General features: G+C 34.4%; 1 protein-coding gene across 10 annotated transcripts in view; it reads left to right on the forward strand.

The window, feature by feature from the left end:
• Positions 1-23,993, forward strand: part of DPH6 (diphthamine biosynthesis 6) — a 442,679-nt gene that overhangs the window by 205,106 nt on the left and 213,580 nt on the right. For all 10 annotated transcript variants that reach the window (XR_009563051.1, XM_060294493.1, XM_060294494.1 and 7 more), the window contains 2 exons: positions 555-686; positions 12,333-12,462. Coding sequence is in view for 9 of the 10 variants with exons in the window: in XM_060294493.1 (XP_060150476.1) it covers positions 555-686; positions 12,333-12,462 (262 nt within the window). In the remaining variant the exon portion in view is untranslated. The remainder of the gene's footprint in view (positions 1-554; positions 687-12,332; positions 12,463-23,993) is intronic.

Raw genomic sequence — 23,993 nt, forward strand, 5'->3', positions numbered from 1 at the left:
CTCCCAAATAAGTTACCTACATCCAAGTTCTTATTTTAGACTCTCTTTTGGGACAGTCTAAACTAAGACAGGAATTTAGAATTGAATGTACAGATAACTTATAAAACCCAGTGTTCTTTTTAATCCTGCATTTTAACTTCAGTTTTTTAATGGTACTCTTTAAAAATCTTTTTAACCCTATGCACAAGTTACATGGTAGCATAATTTATCTCTTTCAGGGATGATATATTTATTTATACCTGAAATGTATTAATACATTTCAGAGCTTCAACTATATTTAAAAGTTAAAAACTTTTGAAATCATTTGAAAAACATTTGTTACTATGTGTTTACCTCCTCTAACTATGCATAATTCACTTGTTAAAACCCAGTGATAAGGGAAGGAATGTGTTTCTTTAACTTGACATTTTATTATGCAGGATGTTATTTTCCTCCCAGGAGTTCTGTTTTATGGAACTATATTAGGAAAGTGTTGATTTGACATCTGTCATTATAGGTTTCATTTACTGTTTTTTTTTCTTTCTTTCTTATTCTTTCTTTTTTTTCTTTTTCAGGTCAAAAATCAATGAGCTCAGGAAAATCTCCAAGTGGTTACCAGTGGATTAACGGCATCATAGCCGCCTTTCTCTCATTCAGTGAAGAAAGTGTTATAATTGCAGCAGCTCAAGCCTTTTCTTCTCTACAAGGTGCTAATTTAGTTAGTACTTAGTGAGTAAGGAAACTGCTTTTAAAATTCAGAAAAACAATTAACAGGTTTATTTATTTATTTTAATTCTAAGCCTTCCCCAAACCAGAATCTATGAATATCTGGTATTAAGTGATCTTTAGTGATGAAAATCAACTGTCTAGTGATAATGTATTTATTTGGAAATTCATAAACATCAAGGTGATAGGGAAAAAGAGTAAAACCTTTGTGTTTGAATTATCTCTGAAATGTATTCTAAAGCTTTATGCAAATAACCATGGCTTCTTTCTGTAGTCGTGTATCTTAGATTAACGTGTGCATGTATGCTGGGTGTGTTGTCTGCTTCCTAAAGTGCTTTTGTTAACATCATAATTTTAAATTAAGCTTTTCAGAAGGCTGTTACTACTGTACATTTTGGCATCTAAGATTAGGTCAGTGGCCATAAATCTCATTTACGTACTTAATGCAAAGGAGATACTGCTGTCTTGGGAATCATGTGAGCCAGATTCCTTACTTTGCCCTCTTGTAAGATACTGGCATATAAAACAAAATGCTCCCATTTTGTTTTGCATCTTTCTTTATTTAAAACTTTAAATAAACAATGTTTATGCAAGATTCTTTTTCATTCATAAAAATGGAAATCACTCTTAGTGACTGCGTGAGTAGGCTTGTATTCTTGTTCAGGACTTCGCATGATAGATCACCCCATAAAATCTTTACATTTGGCTTGTGCAGCTGAATTCATGACTGAATACAGAATGATAAAGAAGCTTTAGCATTTTGTGGAAAGAAAAGAAATCATGCCTTCTAGATGGCCCTTAAGCTAGCTTTTAACTGCCTGGAAATCAGATAGAAATGTATAATCAAACTAGCCTTAAAGGCACAGTGTTTAGTGTAAATCTTTAGGTCATAATCTGTAAATTAATGCAAAGAGATTCTTTAAAATTTATTTGATTTTCATTATATTTGCATGGAAATCTGCCAGTCCAAACGTATATTTATCTTTTTTTTTTTAACCTTTCTATCAGAAGTTAAAATAGAAATGATGGATTATGTCACTGGCCAGTCCAGCAGCCTATTTCTTTCAACACATTGCTATGTATTTACTGTTTTAGCTATATTGTTTTCAATTTCTGGCAAAATAGTCAGTTTTTGATCCTGGGTAGAAAATGTCAGTGCTCACATTTCCTATGGGGTTTTGGCCTTTTTGTGAAAAGGTAGGGGGAGAGCTAAATGAATTATGATGCTGTCATCTGAAGAAACCACAGTGTAATTCTTTGCCAAATTTTAGCAAGAACAGAGCTGATCATCTGCTAGTGTAAGCCTTTCCTTGAACCCTACCAGCAGTTCACTCAGGCTTCTGCCTGTTCTCTTTCATGCTGTGAGATTGTAGCCTACAGAAGTCCTTTTAACCTTCCCTTTGCAAGGTTAATTGATTTAATAACCTCCAAAGAAGACAAATTTTGCCAGAGGAGTTTAGAAATCTAAATTTAGGAATTTAAAATTTCACAGCTGAGCTTAAGTAATATTAAAATTAAGACTGAGTTGCTTCTTAACATAAATAGTTTATGGAGAATGCATGTGTCTTATTTTAATTTTTTTGAAAGCTGACACTCTTCTCATCCTTCACAAATCTATTTCCCTAGATTTTAAAGAATGGCAAATATTACCAGATAACATTTGTGTGTTATACTCTTTGAAATCAACACATTCTGAATGTGACTATAACTAATGTATATTGTAATCATCTGATAGTATAGTTTGCCATGCTTAAGTGCTCCTCAAAACCATTAATTTATACATTCTAATATCTTTTACTGACTCCTAAGGAAGTATCCTTGCTTGGACTAATGGAATTTAGTTCCTACCCATTTGGAACAATTCATAGGAAAAAAATCTCAACATTAAAGATTGTTATCTATGAGGATTCTTCAATTTCATTTTTTAGCAATCATTTTGTAGCACTAGTTTCAGATGATTTTTTTAATTGTTCATTTACAATGTTGTGTTAATTACTGCTGTACAGCAAAGTAATTCAATTATACATACTGAATAGCATGTTCTTTTTTTTAAATACATTCTTTTCCATTATGGCTTATCATAGGATATTGTATATAGTTCTCTCTGCTATACAGTAGAACCTAGCTGTTTATCCATTCTATGTATAAATGCTTACATCTGCTAACCCCAGCCTTCTACTCCATCCCTCCCCCAAAGTCCTCCCCCTTGGCAACCACCAGTCAGTTCTCTATGTCCATGATTCTGTTTCATAGATAGATAGGTTCATTTGTGTCATATTTTAGATTCCACATATAAGTGATATCATATGGTATTTTTCTTTCTCTTTCTGACTTAACTTCACTTAGTATGATAATCTCTAGTTGCATCCACGTTGCTGCAAATGGCATTATTTTGTTCCTTTTTATGGCTGAGTAGTATTCCATTGTATATATGTACCACATCTTCTTTATACATTCAGCTGTCAGTGGACATTTAGGTTGTTTCCATGTCTTGGCTATTGTGAATAGTGTTGCTATGAACATAGGGGTGCATGTATCTTTTTTAATTATAGTTTTGTCTGGATATATGCCTAGGAGTGGGATTGTTGGATCATATGGTAATTCTATTTTTAGTTTTCTGAGGAACCTCCATACTGTTTTTCACAGTGGCTGGACCAACCTACATTCCCGCCAACAGTGTAGGAGGGTTCCCTTTTCTCCACAGCCTCTCCAGCATTTGTTATTTGTAGACTTTTTAATGATGGCCATTCTGACCCGTGTGAGGTGGTACCTCATTGTAATTTTGATTTACATTTCTCTAATAATTAGTGATGTTAAACATCTTTTCATGTGCCTATTGGCCATCTGTATGTCTTCTTTGGAGAAATGTCTTTTTAGGTCTTCTGCCCATTTTTTGATTGGATTTTTTGTTGTTGAGTTGTATGAGCTGTTTCTATATTTTAGAAATTAAGCCCTTATTGCTCACATCATTTGCAAATATTTTCTCCCATTCTGTAGGTTGTCTTTTTGTTTTGTTTATGGTTCCTTTGCTGTGCAAAAGCTTGTAAGTTTGATTAGGTCCCATTTGTTTATTTTTGTTTTTATTTCTATTGCCTTGGGAGACTGACCTAAGAAAACATTGGTATGATTTATGTCAGAGAATGTTTTGCCTATGAACTCTTTTAGGAGTTTTATGGGGTCATGTCTTATGTTTAAGTCTTTGAGCTATTTTTAGTTTACTTTTGTGTATGGTGTGAGGGCATGTTCTAACTTCATTGATTTACATGTGGCTGTTCAACTTTCCCAACACCACTTGCTGAAGAGACTGTCTTTTTCCCATTGTATATTCTTGCCTCTTTTGTTGAAGATTAACTGACCATAAGTGTGTGGGTTTATTTCTGGGCTCTCTATCCTGTTCCATTGATCCATATGTCTTGTTTTTGTGCCAGTGCCACACTGTTTTGATTACTTAGCTTTGTAGTATTGTCTGAAGTCTGGGAGGGTTATACCTCCTGCTTTGTTCTTTTTCTTCAGGATTGCCTTGGCAATTCTTGGTCTTCTGTGGTTCCATATGAATTTTAGGATTATTTGTTCTAGTTCTGTGAAAAACATCATGGGTAATTTGATAGGGATCACATTAAATCTGTAGATTGCTTTGGGTAGTATGTCCAGCAAATGACTTTTTATTTGATTTATCTTTCTTGATAAATAATGTTAAGTCTTTGTTTCCTCTTATCACCTTTTTATTTTATCACCTTTTCTTCTTTTGTCCAGCCCAACTCTAGGATTCCTTCTTTCCATAACATGTATTCAGCAAACACTTTTTAGTGCCTATTCTGTGCCAAGTACCATGCTACATTCTGGGTTTACTACAGAGAATGAAATAGGTTTATATTCTGCCCTCACAGAATTTAGAGTCTAGTGGAAATAATACCCATAATTATGCAAAAAAGATAGGCGAGAGAAAGAGAGGAATACACTTAACCTAGATTTTTTTTTCCAGCTGAATGCTTTTCCTCTAAAATCAGGAACAAGACGAGGATGCCCACTCTTACCATTTATATTAAAAAATTAGAAATAAAATTACCATATGATCCAGCAATATTCACTCCTAGGTATATATCTGAAGGAAACGAAAACACAAATTTGAAAACATTGAACCCCAGTGTTCATAGCATTATTTACAATAGCCAAGACAAGATATGGGAGCAACTTAAGTGTTCATGAACAGATGAATGCATAGAGAGAATGTGAGATATATATACATATATATGTAATATATATACACAATGGAATATTACTCAGACATAAAAAAGAATGCAATTTTGCCATTTACAACAACGGGGATGGACCTGGAAGGTATTATGTTTAGTGAAATAAGTAAAACACAGAAAGGCAGAATTCTGTGTTTTTACTTATATGTGGAATCCAAAAAACAAAACAAAAGAATGAATATAACAAAACAGAAATAGACTCACAGTACAGAGAACAAACTAGTCATTACCAGTGGGAAGAAGGATTGGACTGGAACAAGATAGAGGAAGGGCATTAAGACACAGAAACTACTAGATGTAAAATAAATAAGATACAAGGGTGTAATATACAACACAGGGAATATAGCCAATATTTTATAACAACTTTATATGGTATATAATCTATAAAAATATTGAATCACTGTTTGTATACCTGAAACTAATATAATATTATCACTCAACTATACTTCAATTAAAAAATTAAAAATATTAGTTTGGGATGAATTGTAAAAAGAACAGGTCTAAACATCAGCTTAGGGAACTGGAAGCTTAACCTGAGGAATTTTTACATAACCCAGTGCAAAATCACAAAGGGATGAAAAAGTATAGGAGTTTGTTACATTTGGTACCCTTTATTTCTCTTTTTGGGGTCTACAGTTTCCTCAACTTCCTGTGATTGCATGTATATGTTTAGTCTTTGGGAGATAGGACACAGGAAATGTTTGAAGTCATAAAGGGAATTGTTGGAAAGCTTTGAGAATAACAGAAGGCACGGTGAGAAGGAGTGGTTTTGTATTTAACTGATACATGTATCTTTATTATATTCTTGATCCTATTTTTGTTGGATTTAAGGAAAAGTGGGGTGTTTATCTTTTCCTCATATACCCCTTACTCCTATGAATTTCTATTTATAGGTCTTTTGGAAGATGACATGACTTTATACAATACACTTATATCTCTACTGATTTAGCATCTTCTGACAATTCTCTATTATCTCCTCACTATAAAGAGTGAATAATTAGCTAAATTTTATTTAGTATTTACTATATGCCTGATCCTGTATTAACTCAATTATCACAACAACCCTGTGAGTTAAGTACTGTTATCCCCATCTTACAGATGATGAAACTGGGTTAACTAGAAGTTATCTAGGCCAAGTTTATACTACTAGTCAGTTGGTGGGATACACATAAGCAACTGGCCCTTATGCTTCTGCTTTTAGCCTCTGTTCTATATGGCCTCTCCCTAAGTCAGTGATATACCTATGTTTTAATTCTGTTATTGAAGGATTAAGTAAACATACAGGTACTTTTCTCAAGCTACTTAGCTTTAAATTTTTAAGTGAGAAATTTAAGTATAGACATTTGTCATAGTTTATAAAATAAATTACTTTCAGTGGATTTCTAATAGTTTCTCAGTGCTGAAGCAAAACAAATACTTACTGGATGGATTCTGGTGCTGCATTTAGTTTTTAATTAGTGACTGTGAAAATAATTTCTCACTGTTGTTAAAGCAATTCAGTAGTAGAATCACTTTAAAACATTAATTCTTACTTATAAATAAATTCACCTTAGACAAACAGTACATAAAAATGAAATGATACCACTTAAAGTGAACAATAGACTTTTGTTAAAGTGTCTAAATGTAGCAGTAAGTAAAGAGGTGAGCTGGCAACTGCACTGATTTGGAAAGCTACTGACTTTGGGAACAAAGTGATGCTGACAAAGTCACCTCTACTGTTCAGATTTGGAAGTTTGATAGCAACCTATGCTCACTCTGTAAACAAAAATATCCCAAGAAAAAAAGAAAACAAAATATTTTCCTCTCTTTCCCCAAGTGACACATTTTCTTGGCTTTTGTCCCATAAATATGTTCATTTTAACACAATCAAAAGATATTTCAATCCAGACATAAAACAAAAATTCTGTATAAGAAAGCTAATTTAAAGGCATTCATAGTAAAATGACATGTCTAAAGTGTGTTACACATTAATAACATCATCCTTAAATAGAATGTCTTTTAAATGTCATATTCAGAAATTGACATACTGATTTTTTAAAAATCCAATTTAATTACTTTATGTCTGCATTATACAAGATTTGAGGAGGGAGAGTTTAAAATCCTTTTCTAACTCATCCAGAAGCAGTGTCTTCATTATTTTTCCTTCATTCTTTCACTATGTTTAAATAACATATTTGAGTGAAAATTTAAAAATTCAGTGAAAATTAAGATGTTTCCAAACATATTGATAAATTCATTCAAGAAATTATTTGGATTCCTACAAGTAAGTATATTTAACCTGAGGTTAACGTGATGTTCAGAGGCATATAATATAGTTCAAAACACAAGAATAAGTTAATAATCTGATAACTTCCTACCAGTCAAGGATATGTCCCAGAATATATAATAAAAAGTTTGGAAAATATGGGAGAAAAATTGAGAGACATGGAAGAAAAATTGGGGAGGTCCCAGTTTCAAATAAACAGAATAGAAATAGGTGGTACAGGAGAGATAGTTTTTGAAAAATAGAAGGAAATTGTTTTCAGTTAATAAGGATAAAATTATTCAGAAAAAACTTCAACCCAAAATGACTCTTGGATGCTATCAGACTTACATTTCACTCTAAGGAAAAAGAGAAATGCAGTAATACAGAAATGGCAGTGAGAAAAAATATTAAGTAACACAGGTATAATACAACCAAAACGTATTAGAAGATGGTGGCAGTACAGATTGAGAAGAAAGAAGAAATGCGTCTGTTCAGTCGCCTCAGGATGAATTAAATGATATTGAGAGGATCTCTGTTAGGACATCCATAAACTGCTTTTTTTCTTACATTCTAGTTGAAGTATTAGCACAAAAAAAAGAGCACAATTCAAATATACAAATTAGTTAATTTTCACAAAGTGATCACACCTGTGTAACTGCTACCCAAGTCAAAATATACAACATTATGAAGACTGCAGAAGTCCTCCTCACAGCTTTGTGCCCTTCTCAGTCACTATTCCTTCTCCCTTTCCTGACAGTGAACACCATTCTCACAATTAATACCACAGATAATTAGTTTTGCTTGTTTTTGAGCTCTATATAAAGTAAATATTTATTATTTATTCTTATGTGTTCCTTGTGCCTGGATTCTTCCACTTCATTTCACTGTGGCTATAAAATTCATCCATATTGTTGTATAAATGGTCGGGGTTTTACTTTCCTTTTTCTTTTTTTTCTGAAAAGTATTCATATTGTGTGGATGTACTATATTTATCCATTTTATGATGGGCATTTGGGTATTTTATGGGTTTACAAATAATAGTGCTATGAATATTCTAGTACATATCTTTGGTTCAAATGTGTATTCATTTTTATTGAGTAGAATTGCTGGGTTTTCTAAAGTGTTTAAAACAATTTGAACTCCCACCAGCAGTGTATTAGGGTTCCATTAGCTCCATAGCCTCACCAACACTTTGTGTTGTCAGTCTTTTTAATATTTGCCATCCTAGTGAGTACATAGTGGTATGTCAATATATTTCTAATCTGTAGTTCTCTGATCATGTTTTCTAGCCATTTGGATATCTTCTTTTGTAACTTGTCTGTTTAGGTCTCTTGTACATTCTCCTACAGGATTATCTATCATAGTTTTTTTTTTATATATAAATTTATTTATTTTATTTATTTATTTTTGGCTGCATTGGGTCTTCATTGCTGTGTGCGGGCTTTCTCTAGTTGCGGTGAGCGGGGGCTACTCTTTGTTGTGGTGCGTGGGCTTCTCATTGCAGTGGCTTCTTTTGTTGCAGAGCACGGGCTCTAGGTGCACGTGCTTCAGTAGTTGTGGCACATGGGCTCAGTAGTTGTGGTGCATGGGCTTAGTTGCTCCACGGCATGTGGGATCTTCCCAGACCAGGGCTCGAACCACTGTCCCCTACATTGGCAGGTGGATTCTTACACACTGTGCTACCAGGGAAACCCCTCTGTCATAGTTTTTAATTAATTGGTAAGAATTCTTTTTCTATTTTAGATGTGAGCTGTGTCAGATACTGTGGCTTCCCATTTTACTCTATTTATGATGTCTTTTGATGAACAATTCATTCCTTTTCTTGTCTTTTAAGGTTAATGCTTTCTGTGTCTCATTTAAGAAAAATCTTTCCCTATCTCAAGATCATGAAGACCATGTTGTCTTCCAAAAGCTGTATTTTATGTTTCATATTACAAATATGGACTATGAACACTTTGTTAAATTGCTATTCAAAAAGTTTGAACCAATTTATATGCCTACTAAAATGTGCATAAGAGTTCCAGCTTACTCACACTTGCTAAAACTTGCCCAAACTGGCTATTATTAATGTCTTTTATTTTACCAATATGGCAAATATGGTGTAGCTTTTTATTGTTATTGAAATTTATGGGATGTTCAAGACATACAAAAATGATCAAAAATATTATATAAAAAACACACTCAAATATCCATAACCCAGTTTTTTGTTTGTTTTTTTTGTCTGTTTGTTTGTTTTAGTATAAGCTAGTTGAAATAATCTTCTAAATGCAAGAGACTAAGCACTTTCAGAGTCTTGGTCAATTATCTCTTGTTTATAACGTTAGTGTGATAACAGATTCTAACAAAGTTACCAGCAAGGTAAATTTTCACAAGTGGCTGTCTCAAATCATTTTGGGAGTGAGAGGTTCACAGGTGCATAAATAAATTAAATTTTTTCTTATGAATTAATTTTTAGGATGAAAATTAGGTTTCTATGTGGAAATTCCTCAGCTTAAAACTCTTGGCATTAAAATGTCATGAACCTAGATAGTACAATGGAATAATGGGAAGGATAATCTCCAAAGGATTAAAAAGCAGTAGAGTATCTTGATGGTCCCAAAGTTTCATTCCTTGGCACATTTACCCAGTATAGACTTGATCAGAAAAAAGAGATTGGTCACAGTAACAGATGACCTTCAACTTCTGGGAAGCTGTGTATAATAGTGGACCTTTTGGCCTATCTGTTATCTACTGTAGTTTGAGAATAGCTGCATGTTAGCAGGACCCCTAGTTTTTCCCACATGGCAGTGCAAAGACGTATCTGTCTCCAAACACATCACAAATGGAAGCAGCTCCATCCCAAGTGTTATTAGTAGGCAAGCAAACCAGCCAGGTGTTGCCAGAAAATGGGGCAGGAAACCCTTATAACCTGCACATCTTCCTCAAGGAATAGCTTTGGGTTGGGAGCCCCAAGTCCCAAATGTAGATACATTTTGTGTAACATGAGTTCCAATTCAAAATCTCTCTGCAACTCTCAGACACTGTTTAAACCAAAGACGTGAGTGAGGAAAGTTCCTAATTCTCTTTACTTCTAGACTAAGAGAAGTTGTAGAGGGATTCTGACATGGGAATTTTAAATCCTTTGCCTGGTAGTTGTATCCTCTGTCTCCTAGGTATAAATGCTGTTGGATGTCATGTTTATCAAAGGATCACCAAACAGAAAGGAATGGGAAAAGCTCATCTGGGCTGAATCTCTACTCTTCCACAGAATTTTTCTTGAACTCAGAAAAATAGCAGTCTGTTTTTCTTTGAAATGTACAAAAAATGAAAATCTTCCAGTAGGTCAAATGTTTCATAATTCTTGAAGCAAGAAGTTCCTCAAAAATGGAATTTTTCTTTTTTAGCTTTTGATACTAAATCTTTAATATTTGCTTAGGGATTTTCCTTTACCTTTTTTAAACTTTGGTTCACTTTTAAGTATTAACTTGCATGTTAAGCTATAACACTTCAGAATAATTTACATTCATTTTTCTTAGTACTTCAAGAAAGAATATAGCCAGTGAATGTTGAATTAATGAGCTTAGTGGCCTACAAAAAAAAAAAAAAAAAAAAAGGAAATGCGGCATCCCAAGAATGGCTGTTTGCTGGTACATGAAGGAAATTGATTATTATATTTGACTTAATGTTTCAGTGTATAAGAATGAAATAATATTAATTTTAAAAGCAGCTTAAGATCTTCATACGGAGCTCTTTGAAGGTTATTTTGTTTTCTATTTTCTTCTATTCAAAATATATAATATATATTAAATCCTACTTCTTTTATCTGCTTTATTGATGATTAGCTGTGCAGTTATCTTCTAAGCATTCTTTGCCTGAAATTCGAAGTTCTAACTGGAACACCCTTAAAGAGAGGTACTTTCCCTCAAGTTCCTTAATAATTAAGTCCCATAAAGTCAATGATCATCCCAGGATTCAGTTCATCCCAAGAATTTTACTGCCCTTTTCTGTTTTATTAGTAATCTTCAGTCTCAACAGATGGTGATTCTGGTTTCTTACTTCTTTATCTTCTTAAATCCTCTTAGTTTCTTGGTTCAATCAAGATTTATCTCAGTTCCAGAACTTTGGAGAAAGTAAGGAATAACAGTATACGGAAACAATCAACAATCCTTAAGAAAATGGTATTAACTTTTTAGTATTTATAATCTATCATTTTCAGTGGATCTAACTGGGAAGTGTCGAAAGCTCAGATCTAGTGTAGAGGACATTACAAGCAATTTAAGGGTCAGAAATTAGATCAATTTGTTTTAATTGAAATTTCGGTAATGGTTTATTTCCTTACTCTGGCTATCATTTGCTAAGACATAAGGTATTAAAATCATTGATATTACTCATTGGAAGTATTCTGAAATAAAAATCAATGGGTTTTTTTTGCATAAGGTAACACTTTAAAATATATTCACTGATTTAATCTTATTAACATGAAGTTTATACAGGAAAAAAACCTTGATAAGTTGCAGATGCTTTATTTCTTAAAACCTAAAGTTTAAAGTCACGTTTCATGTTTTATAAAAGGCCAAATTATGGTAGCTTTAAAGACCATTAGTGTAGAAGTCAATTAACTAAGGCCCACAGGCCAAAGCCAGCTTGCTGCCATTTTGATACCACCTACAAGCTAAGAAGGATTTTTACAAATGAACATTTGCAACTGATGCCAGGGAGTACTAACTTTGAACACTTATTAAGTGAAATGTTATCCCAAAAGAAAAAAAAAAAAGAGAACTTCATTCTTCTCATTAGTAGACATGTATTTTTTAATGATCTCAATTACTATTATTACATTTTGAATTTTGTTAACAAAGCAGTTTGTTTTCTACATTTTGTTAGATTTTCTATAATTTGTCATGTTCCAGATGATGTCCTCAATTTTGCCTCTTGGCCTGCAAAATTTAAAATATTTACTATCTGGTCCTTTATCGAAAAAGTTTGCTAACCTCTGCATTATACCATCACCAAATACTGCAATCACACTAATCCATTGTCAAGAATATAAATATTATAAATGGCAAGTATTTTGTATAAAATCTACTCAAGATATCACTAATAATTTTCATAGTTTTCCTAAACTTATGGATATATGTTTCCTTCTGCAGCTACTATTAAATCTAAGAGATTGGAATTGAAAGATATTATTTTGGTCCATCTCTATCTGAAAAACATGAAAGATTTCTCATCTATTAACTCAGCATATGTGACCACCTTCAAGCATTGCCTGCCTGCAAGGTATGTAACTTACTGCTACATGAAGGGAAAGTTGCCTGAATGCCTGATACCAGGCATTTCTCTGGTTATCTCCTTTAATCCTCACTCAAGGTTCATGCTCTGATATCCCTGACTTTGAAACCTGTTCGTTATCATGTTCTCTCCCATTGGTATAGTGGTTGTGTTGTTTTTCAAATTTATGTGGTTTTCTAGCATGGTTTATTATCACAGGTTTCTTTTATTTCTCTCTCTTATTTACCAATTCTTACTATTTCTTAACAACAGTTGTCAGTAATTCACAAATGGAGATACACATTCATGGTAAGGCTTAAGAAATAAAGGGATTCTGGGATATGAGGAGAGAAAAATTAATATTGGAAAGTGGCATTGGCAGTGAGGTAAAGAATGAATCTTCGTGGAACCAGTACACTCTTCCTTTTACTCCCTCAATTCATCTCTATACCTCCAGTGTATGGTCATTTTCAAATTGTCTAATTTGGCCTTGTTTTAATTATCCTTAAAAATAAATGGTTTCAGACATAATCTTAAACAACCAAACATCAGATGTTTTGTTGTTGTTTTGCCTGCACAAGACTAATCAGGACAATTTGCTAATATTTAATTATCTTTTCCAATTTTTTTGGAATATATAACTTTCAAATTAAAAAGTGAAAGAAGGGCTTCCCTGGTGGCGCAGTGGTTAAGAATCCACCTGCCAATGCAGGGGACATGGGTTCAATCCCTGGCCCAGGAAGACCCGACATGCCACGGAGCAACTAAGCCCGTGAGCCACGACTACTGAAACCCGCGTGCCTAGAGCCCGTGCTCCGCAGCAAGAGAAGCCACAACAATGAGAAGCCCACGCACCGCAATGAAGAGTAGCCCCCACTCACTGCAGCTAGAGAAAGCCCGTGTACAGCAACGAAGACCCAGCAAGTCGAAAATAAAATTAATTAATTAATTAATTATTTTTAAAAAGTGAAGAAAATAAAAATGGTTTTGATTGTACAATATAAAATGCTTCAAGAAATTCCAGTTGTTTGACAGAAAAGTTAATTTTTTATAGGAAGTTTTCTAGAAATAGGTATTTATTTAATTTTGATGCAGAACACTATACTAGGGACATATATTTTAAAAACGAAAGTAAAAAGACTTTTTCTATGGCACACTCAGAGATAAAAATAATTTTTCCATAAAACAACCCCCGTCCCACTAGAAGTAAATAAGCAGAAAAGAATTTACTGATGAGAGAATGCTTTAAGACTTAGTAGGCATGGGATAAAAGAATATTGTGGCATTAAGCAGGGAAATTGGTACTTTCTCCAAGATCTCTGCCTTGCTCTAGGCCCATTCCAGGTAGCCACAGTGAGCAGCATCCAGCCATGAGAAGGCTAACCCATCTGCCCCCAGAACCAGTGGAGGACAGTGACTCAATATATGAGGAGCTCTTTTCCCATTAGGCAGATGAGATTGGAAATGCTCATCTGATTTGCTACACTTAAGGGCTTAAGCGCCTGACATCTGCCAGCCATTCCACCATGTAGGCAGCACTAAGATTACAACTTCCTATTCAGACCTCATTGGCTCTGAAACCAAGTGTTATTTCTGCTTTGTTTCCCAACTAACTGGTTAAATCCACCTTTCAATTCATATTGCTTCCAACCCTGTTTTCTCAGGCTTTGTCCTGTTTTCCATCTATTCCTTCAAAGTTTTGATGAATTTCAAAAATATATATATATTTGACACTCCTGCAGATTGCCCTCCCTATTGTAAAAACCTACCCCACTATATGACTCCCTTCAGACTAAGAAGGAATTATCCAAGAGGTAGGAAGAGGACCGAATTCAAGTAGGACCATGGAATCCTAGGGAAGATACCTTCAACGAGAGTCAGGGTTCAGTAGTATTCATTACTACAAATGAAGACTAAGAAGAGAACATAGGTTTGACTTATGAGGGCCTCAACATTGTTTTTAATTCTTTTCTTCCTATTTCTGATCAATTTCCATGATTCTTCTCTGTCTTTGGCATTAGTACCGTTTCCACACAACATTGAGAGAATCCCCACTGTCCCACTACCTTCAGACTAAAGAGTTGATATAGAGGTAGGACAAGGACCACAGTAGCGTTGGGATCAGGGAACTCCCAGGAAGGCTTCCTCAAGGGTGAGTGTTTGGCAATGTTTATTGCTCTTTGGGCCTAGGAGTTAATGTGAGGGCTGTGAAAGGTAGGAAGGAGGTGAAACGGAAGAGATATTTTTAGAATAGGGAAATTTAAAATCTGTTTTAAGAGAAAAGAAGAGCCCACAGGAGAAAGATTGGAGATACAAAAGAGGGTAGGAGTAGAGAAGGGATGGGGTATGCTTCTTATGCTGAAGCAAGATTGAAAAAGCACAGTCTGGATGAATTTACTAAAACATTAGTGGAGAGTTGGAATTAAGACAGATGGCTCCCATTTCAGTAAACTAGGAAGTGCTATCAGATTACATTTATTTAATTGCTCAGATAATTCAAGTGAATTGACATAGAAATTTATATACTGGTTCAAGAGAGCTGACTCATATTTTGACAGCTTTTATCTTTCTATCCTACCAAAATTTCATTGAAATGACAGAAGAAATGTAAAACAATAATAAATCCATAGCAACTTTAGAAAGCAGGGAAGGGTGCCATCAGAAGTACAAATTTCTGGAAGGTATAAAGCAAATAGGATAAGATTGATGGCATATACCAGCAAAGGGGAGCCTGCAGCTCCATAGAGATGGAAAATATCCTTCAGAACAAAAGGAGTCTATAAATAAGCCCAAGATAAAAGACTGCAGGGAACTGAGAAGAATAGGTTATGTCTGGTTGGCTAGGGTGGTAAAACAATTGCACCAGTGTCCTGCCTTCAGGATGATTCTACTGTGTAATTCTTTCTTAATCTTTCTTTCCCAATTTTGTTTTATACCTTCCATAAATTCCTTCCTATTCTTGCATGCTGGTAGTACCCTCTAACTTTGCAGCATTGCTACAGATATATTTTTAGATTTATATTCCTACTGTCACTTCAGTAGAATTTTTAGAGGGACAAGAAATTAATGTTTAGGTTCCGTCAGTGACCTTGAACTACAACAATGAGAGAAGATCCTTTCCACATCGACTTTCTTGGTTTTGGTTTTGTTTTTTTGTTTTACATTGTTCCTTTAAATTTGGTTTATTTTTCAGAGTATGTGTAGAAACTATGTTGCCAGAAGAAGCACTTTTCTCAATAGATTGCCTTATCCACCAGAGTGACATAAAGATTGATGATGGTCTCTTTCACCCTAAAGAGATTCTGCATGTTCAGAATATTTCTCACTGGGCACCTGCTAGCGTTGGACCATATAGTCTATCAAGGTTAATAGACATGTTTTCTTGTTTTTGTGGCAATCAACTAAATATGTGAAGGAAGTTGACAAGTTGGCTCTTTTTTAATAACAAAGTTTTCAATTCAACTATAATCTTTATCATGTTAGTGATCCCAAGTATATATAGTGACATCTTTAAGAGGGGAACTTGATATATAGGCAAAAATAATTAAGAAAAGCAATTCTATATATTATTTCATCTATGAAAAGTTAAAACACTATTTAAATTTTTTTGGTAATTAACTGAAAATAAGTATGAATTAATTCCAATTTGTTATAGTCTTAGTTTGGAATATGAAACAAATATATTTGTAATTTTTTGGTTATTGATTTCTAGCTTAACTAAATGATAGTCAAAGAATGTACTCTAGATAATTTTAGTCTCTTGCTATTTGTTGAGGCTTGCTTTATGGCCGAGCACATGATCAGTTTTGGTAAATGATTCATATATGTATGTATTCTTTTATTATTTGGTGCAGGGTTGTATATATGCCAATTAAGGAAGGTTTATTAAAAGTATTCTTTAGGGCTTCCCTGGTGGCGCAGTGGTTGAGAGTCCGCCTGCTGATGCAGGGGACGCGGGTTCGTGCCCCGGTCCGGGAAGATCCCACATGCCGCGGGGTGGCTGGGCCCGTGAGCCATGGCCGCTGTGCCTGCGCGTCCGGAGCCTGTGCTCCGCAACGGGAGAGGCCACAACAGTGAGAGGCCCGTGTACCGCAAAAAAAAAAAAGTATTCTTTAGTACATGCACCCCAATGTTCATAGCAGCACTATTTACAATAACCAAGACACAGAAGCAACACAAGTACCTGTCAACAGATGACTGGCTTAAGAAGTTGTAATATATATATATATATATATATATATATATATATATATATATATATATATATATATATATATATATATATATATATATAAAATGGAATTACTCAGCCATAAAAAAACGAAATATTGCCATTTACAGCAATGTGGATGGACCTAGAGAATATTATGCTTAGTGAAATGTCAGAGAAAGACAAATACCATATGATATCTCGTATACATGGAATCTAAAAAATTAACACAAATGAATCCATATACAAAACAGAAACAGGCTCACAGACGTAGAAAACAAACTTATGGTTACCAAAGGGGAGAGGGAAGAGGGATGGACAAATGAGGAGTATGAGATTAACAAATTAGTATTCGTAAAATAGATAAGCAACAAGGATTTACTGTATAGCACAGGAAATTAAATCCTATATCTTATAATTACTTGTAACATTGAAATACAGTCTGCAAAAACCTGAATCATTAGGCTGTATACCTGAAATTAACACAATATTGTAAATCAACTATACTTTAATTTCTTTTATTTTATTTTATTTTATTTTTGTGGTACGTGGGCCGCTCACTGTTGTGGCCTCTCTCGTTGCGGAGCACAGGCTCCGGATGCGCAGGCTCAGCGGCCATGGCTCACGGGCCCAGCCGCTCCGCGGCATGGGGGATCTTCCCAGACCAGGGCACGAACCCGTGTCCCCTGCATCGGCAGATGGACTCTCAACCACTGCGCCACCAGGGAAGCCCTAATTTTTTTTTAAATATTCTTTAGATCTTCTATAGCTTTGCTGATTTTTTTCTTTCTTTTCTTCACCAGTAATTGAGAGAGGTGGTTGTATGGGCTTATGTTCTCCTTTAAGTTTTGTCAATTTTGCTTTAGATAGTTGAAGATATGTGAAAGCAAGTTTAGAATTGTTTTATCTTTCTGATGGATATCCTTTTACTATACATCCACTTTCAAAGTAAAATAAATGCACTGCGCTGATTTTTTTGGTTAGTGTTTCCATGGTATGTACTTTTTCATCCTTTTACTTCCAAATTTTCTCTATTCTTATATTTAAAGAATATCCGTTATAAGTAGCATCTAGCTGTAATTTTAATCCAGTTTGAAACTATTTGCCACTTAATTAGAGCAGTTACTTTTAATTAGCCATGGATTTGTGTTTATACTTATCGTCTAACTATCGAGTTGGCCAAAAAGTTCGTTTGGGTCTTTCCGTAAGATGTTACAGAAAAACCAGAACAAACTTTTTGGGCAACCCAATATTTTCTCCTTTTCTCACTGGTTTCATGTTTCTTTATTTTCCTTCTTTACATTATTTAAGGTTAATCAGACTTTCTTCATGTTAGGTATACATTCTTTTATATGTTTTAGTACATATCCCAAAGAATACACCATACAACTTGTACTTATTACAACCTAATATAGTTTCATACATTTAAAACTTCTTGGAAAATGCTAGGCCCTTAGAATATTTAAGTCCATATATCACCGTTCTTTGTGTTATTGTTATCAAACATTTTAGTCCTATCTATGTTTTATTCCTCAGAACACATCATAGTTTCTATTTTGTATGGTCAGTATTCCTTTATATTTACCCCCAGTTTTTACTCTCCCTGTTGAATTTCTATGTTTCCTTGGAATTATTTTTCTTTTTACAGAAGAACTCATTTTTGTTTTTATTTCAGTGGGCATATGCTGGCAACAATTTCACTTGCTTTTTTGTTTGTTTGCTAATGTCTTTATTTCACTTTCACTTTTGGAGGATATTTTTGGTGGGTATAAAATCTTAGGATGACAGCTTTCTTTCAGCAACTTGAAAATGTCATTCCGTTATCTGTCTTTCATTATTACCATTGAAAAATCAACTATCATTCTTATTTCTGTAATTTGGAAATATTTTTCTTTGTCTTTTTTTCAGCAGTTTTGCTATGATGTGACTTGTTGCAGTTTTCTTTGACTTGATGTCTTTCAATTTGGAAATTCTTTGCCTTTATTTCTTCAATTTTTTTTCCTGTCCTGTTTTTCCTCTAGGATGCCAATTAGGTATACTTTTTTACTCATCTTATATTAAAGCTATAAACTTTTTAGTGTTTCATCTCTTTTATTCACCAAATTTCAACCCAAATACTTTCTGGTATTTCTTTGAGATCACTTATCCTCTCTTCATCTTCCAATATTCTCTTTAGCCCACCTATTGAGTTTTAAGTTTCAGTTATTACATTTTTAGTCCCAGAATTTCTATTTGATTTTTTAGAATTTATAAATTCTTCATGTTATTTATTTTTTGAACCTAATTATAGCTCTCTTTATCCAACCTTATAATTCCAATAAACGGGTCATCAATTGATCTGATTTTTTCTCCTGTCCTATTTTGTGTCATGTCTGTTTTCTTATTTTTTTATTAGTATCAAATATTATGTTTGCTAACCTGTAGAGGCTCTGGATAATGTTATCTTTCTCTATGGATCTGGTTTGCCAATAGAATCTTGGCAGATTACCATATTCTAATTCTAGGACTCAATTGTAGATTTGGTGATGCTCAATCTACCTTTTGTTTGTCTCTGCTTTTCTAGTATGTGGACACCTGGGTTTCTAACTGAGATCCTGGAGTTTTTAATTAAGATTTCTCCCCCTTGGAAGTTTCTGAACTATAGTTTTTGTCCCCCTAGGACTGTAAGACTATAGAAAACCTTGCTCAGCAAGTCCTTCAGTGGCTTTCTGCCTAGCTTCTTCTTCTCTTGTTTGGTGTAATTTAATAATTCAGCAAATGATTGCTTATTCTTCAGTTCATTTACTTGTAGAAATGCATGTTTTATTGTTTGTACTATATCTTATAAAATAATTTTGTGTATCATAAAGCATATACTTTTAAAATGTACTAACTTTTCTTATCTTAGCATTAAAAAAAAGCATCTTCATATAGTCTGCTTTCCCTGGAACCCAAGAGAAGTTTATTTGTTTGTTTTTCTTCTTTTTCATTTTCTTAACCAGGCCCTCAGAGTTTGTATCATTAAAGTAGTTATTAATGTTTGGAATAGACATAAGATTATAAAATTTAGCATTGGAAGAACCTAAGACATCATCTTCTGTTGGCTAATCTCCCACACAGTGCAGAAATGTTTCCTGCAGCATCCTTGGCATATGCTTATCCGGTCTCAATTTGGATATCTTCAGCAAAGGAGCTCATCATTTCCTGAAACAAACCATTCTGTTGGACAACTCTATTTTAAAAATCCTTATGTTGAGCTAAAATATGCCTCTTTGTAACTTATACTCATTTACTCATTGTTTTAAGTTTTCCTTCTGGAATAAGTCAAAACAAGAGAACACTTCAGATAGCTGTATTTAAAGCAGATCTAAATGCCATTCCTGTCTTTTTTGTTTTTTATTTTTTTGCCTTCTTGTCCCAAAGCATTGAAGGTAATTTGCTAAACTTGGATAATAATAATCATAAGAAAGGCCATATTTGGTAATAATTTAAAAGCTATCTTTACATTATACAAATCCCTCTGACATTTTGAAGACAAAAAGCCTTTTGTAATTATCTTGAATTACATTTTTGTATACAAAAAAAGAGTAAGAAGACTGCCATCTATTTTCAGATGACACTACATGACCACATGTGGGAATGTAGAGAAAAACAATATTCAGTTGTAGAGATATGACTGAAATATTGGGGTGTGCATTTTTGTTTCCTTTTCATACATAGACTGTCTTTAAAACCTGTTGCTTGTGAATTAATAATAATGACAATAATCTTATAGCAGCTAATGTTTGTTGAGTACTTACTATATGTAATTCATGTATCTTGGTTCTACTTCAGACTGAGTTCTCTGCTCAATAAAAACTCTCTAATTCCTTATAATGTAATTTATGATCCAAACAGGATGCTTTGAGCATCAAAGAAGGTACTATTAGTAACTACTCTGAGACAATAGGTATAACCTGGAACTGTCCAGGCAGAGGGGGACTTAGAGTCACTCTTCTTGAAGTTGAATTCTAGTTATTCCATTGGCTGATACTGTTTGCCCAGAAATTTGCATATATATGCCACATTGTTTCAAAAAGTTCTAAAAGGCATTTTTAAAACATTATTAAGTCCTGTTCTTCTTATGATTTAAGATCCCACTTAAACCCCACCCTCTCCATCACCTTCATGATTGAACAATGTAGTTTTATAAGCAAAATTTACTACTTTTTTTCATAATTTTTCAAAAATGATAAATATCCATTGTTCTTTTTCCATTCTTCTTCAGCTAAAATGGAGGAAACAGTAGGGCTTAGAAGTCTAGACTGCCTATCCTCGCCTGCCAGCCCTTAAGGTATTCTCAAAATGGGAGAAGAGGTATATTTTGAAGAATCAGAGCTGTTGTGTTAATAATCCCAGATTCCAGACCTAATTAAAAGTCAGAGCATGGAGCGCACCTAGTGCTTCCAAATTATTTTGCAAAAATGCTATATTTGCAAAACTAATCCCATGATCCCTAAAGAATGCCCATCCTTATTCTAAGCAGTGTTCTCAGTCTTGGCACCATCACATGGGGCTGATTCCTGAGTTTCACTCTGACTTAATTGGTCTAGGGAGGGGCCTAGGTTTGAGATTTTTTATATATATCTAAGGTTGAAAGCCACTATTGTAAAGCTACACGGGGGAAAGAAAAGATTTTTTCTAGGCCCAAGATTTGTGATTGCAAGTGCTGGCATAAGTAAAGTGCATGCAGGAAGATCACATAGATTCCAGATTTTCACACCTCAAGATCAATGCATCACTCTGTAACATCTGGTTGATTCTAAAGGAAACTTACAGAATCTTGCTGGTCAGATCAAGGGGGGAGGAGATTCATATTTTTCCCCCAAAATATGTCCTTTTAACCTCAACCTGGCAGAAATCACTTTAGATCTTCTGTTCATAAATTAAAGAACTATGTGAGTTCCTTTTTGCAATATTGCATACTCTAGAAATTGGATGAAAACAATGATTAGGGAAATATAATGTGTATCCAGTTTCTTTTGTTAGTAGAAGAGAAAAACAGCGTAGAAATACTTATTTCCCTCTGTTCTTGCCTTTGTACTCTTTAAAATGGGTTTAAGATAGTTACTGTTTATCCTGTCGCTAAGGAGGCAAGTTTCACACATTTATTTTCATTAGGAGCAATATCAGATGATTACCATACGGAAGCGCCTCCTCTTTTTATGCTATCTTTTCTAATTTATACGTTGCCACAGTCCATCAGCCTACCTGTGCTAGCTCTAGGATGTGTTGAGGAAAATATTTTTTCACTTTAGTATCAAATATTTTTTTCTTAATGACTCAATATCATCATGTTGCTTTATTTTTTTAACCTGTATATGATTTTCTTTCCTGACTAACTTATGTCCAAAAAAGGTAGCTGCTAAATCATGATTTTGACCCATTGATTGGATATTTCTGATTCTACTTACTAGAATGAAATGAATCTCACATGAGCCAGCAGCTTAGTTGTCACACCAAACACTGGTCCATAACACTGCCAGAAGGTCGTACTGCAATGAAACTTCAGTTCCGAGAGTTAACAGTTTCCTCACGCTCCTCCCTCTGTCAAGTATGTTTAGCTGAGCTTGTGCGTATGACTTCAGTTCATAAAAAGTTTACAAGTGCAGCTGGAATGCTTAGCATTTGATTGTTACATAAATAAGTATTTGAGAACATATGTAAACTTGACAGTGTTAGTACCAGATGTTCCAGTAACACAATAATGTACTTTGAATGTCCCTTCTCATTTCGGCTTGTTTATTTTGGCACTCTTTCGTTATCTGCTAAGTTTCAGATAAGCACATATTAACTCCATCCATAGTGTTGATCCTCTTATTGTTACAATCAAGTTAGATGTACTACATTTAGTGTGTAGAAGTACAAATAGCATAGACATTAATACACAAAGTCACTTTTTACACATCCCCATAAAATACAAATATTTCACTTCCTTAATGTTTATGATATATAAAGAATAAAGAAATCTTCTCTGGGCATATGAATGTACTCTCATCTATTTAGGAATTGCCCTTCCAATTATGAGTTTTCCAAGTATTTTCTTTCTCTTTTTGACCACCAGGCACTTCAATTAAGAGATTTCTGTCTCTTGCACAAATTCCCCTGCCTTCCTCAGGTCTTTTCCATCCCCTCACCATAGTTGACTCTATCTTGATATGTAAAAGCTATTGGCATTCAGAAGCACAATTTTTGCTTCTTTTTGGTTTTATTTTGCAGTTATTCCAAACTCACTGAAGAATTGTGAAAATAAGAATGGTACATAGAACACTTATATATCTTCTTGCCAGATTCACCTGTTGTTGACATTTTGCCCCATTTCCTTTATTAGATGAGTGTGCTCACTCGCTCTCTCTCCCTCTCTCTTTGCATATGTGTATGTATGTGTGTATATATATACATATATATATACCATGTATATATTATGAATGTGTTTATGTATGTATGTATACATGTGCACACACATTTTTTTTCTGAACCTTTTAAAAGTTAGTTGCATGATCTTTTACTCATATACTTCAGTGTGTATTTTTTCTCAGAATAATATTGTCTTACATACAAGTAAATTTTAAATAGATACATTTTTTTCCCAATCATCCATCTGTATTCCAATTGTGTTTGTTAACCCAATGGTATCCATTGTAAGATACCCAGGTCTGGGGCTTCCCTGGTGGCGCAGTCGTTGAGAGTCCGCCTGCCAATGCAGGAGACACGGGTTCGTGACCCGGTTTGGGAAGATCCCACATGCCGCGGAGCGGCTGCGCCCGTGAGCCATGGCCGCTGAGCCTGCGCGTCCGGACCTTGTGCTCTGCAACGGGAGAGGCCACAACAGTGAGAGGCCCGCGTCCCACAAAAAAAAAAAAAAAAAAAAGATACGCAGGTCTTACTTTTGGACTCAGATTGCACATGTTGTATGTGTTCCGTATAGTTATAGGGCTCTGGGAACCTTAGTGGCCCAGCAGTTTACTAGGGAAGTAACTTATTTAGAGGAAAAAATCCAAATATGGTCAAGAATGAAAGCAAAAAGTTTAAGCCAGAAATTCAGTTCTAAGCCTCAGAATGAGAGGTTATGCAAGGCCCAAAAAGGACAATCAGTCATGAGATGGGGAAACGTGGTACAATATGTGTTAAGCCAGGAGATTTAAAATGAGTGCCCTGAGATTGATGGAGGTCTGTCTTTATATGAAAACATCTCTACGGTAAAGAAGCAAGCTTGACAACCTAAAAGAGCCAGATTCTGCCTTGCTTGGGCTTTGCCTGATAGAAGATTGTGACTCAGTTAGTCACATGGCTTTTGTGAGATGAGATTCCC

This window comes from Globicephala melas, chromosome 2 (assembly GCF_963455315.2).
Source record: "Globicephala melas chromosome 2, mGloMel1.2, whole genome shotgun sequence".
NCBI lineage: Eukaryota > Metazoa > Chordata > Mammalia > Artiodactyla > Delphinidae > Globicephala > Globicephala melas.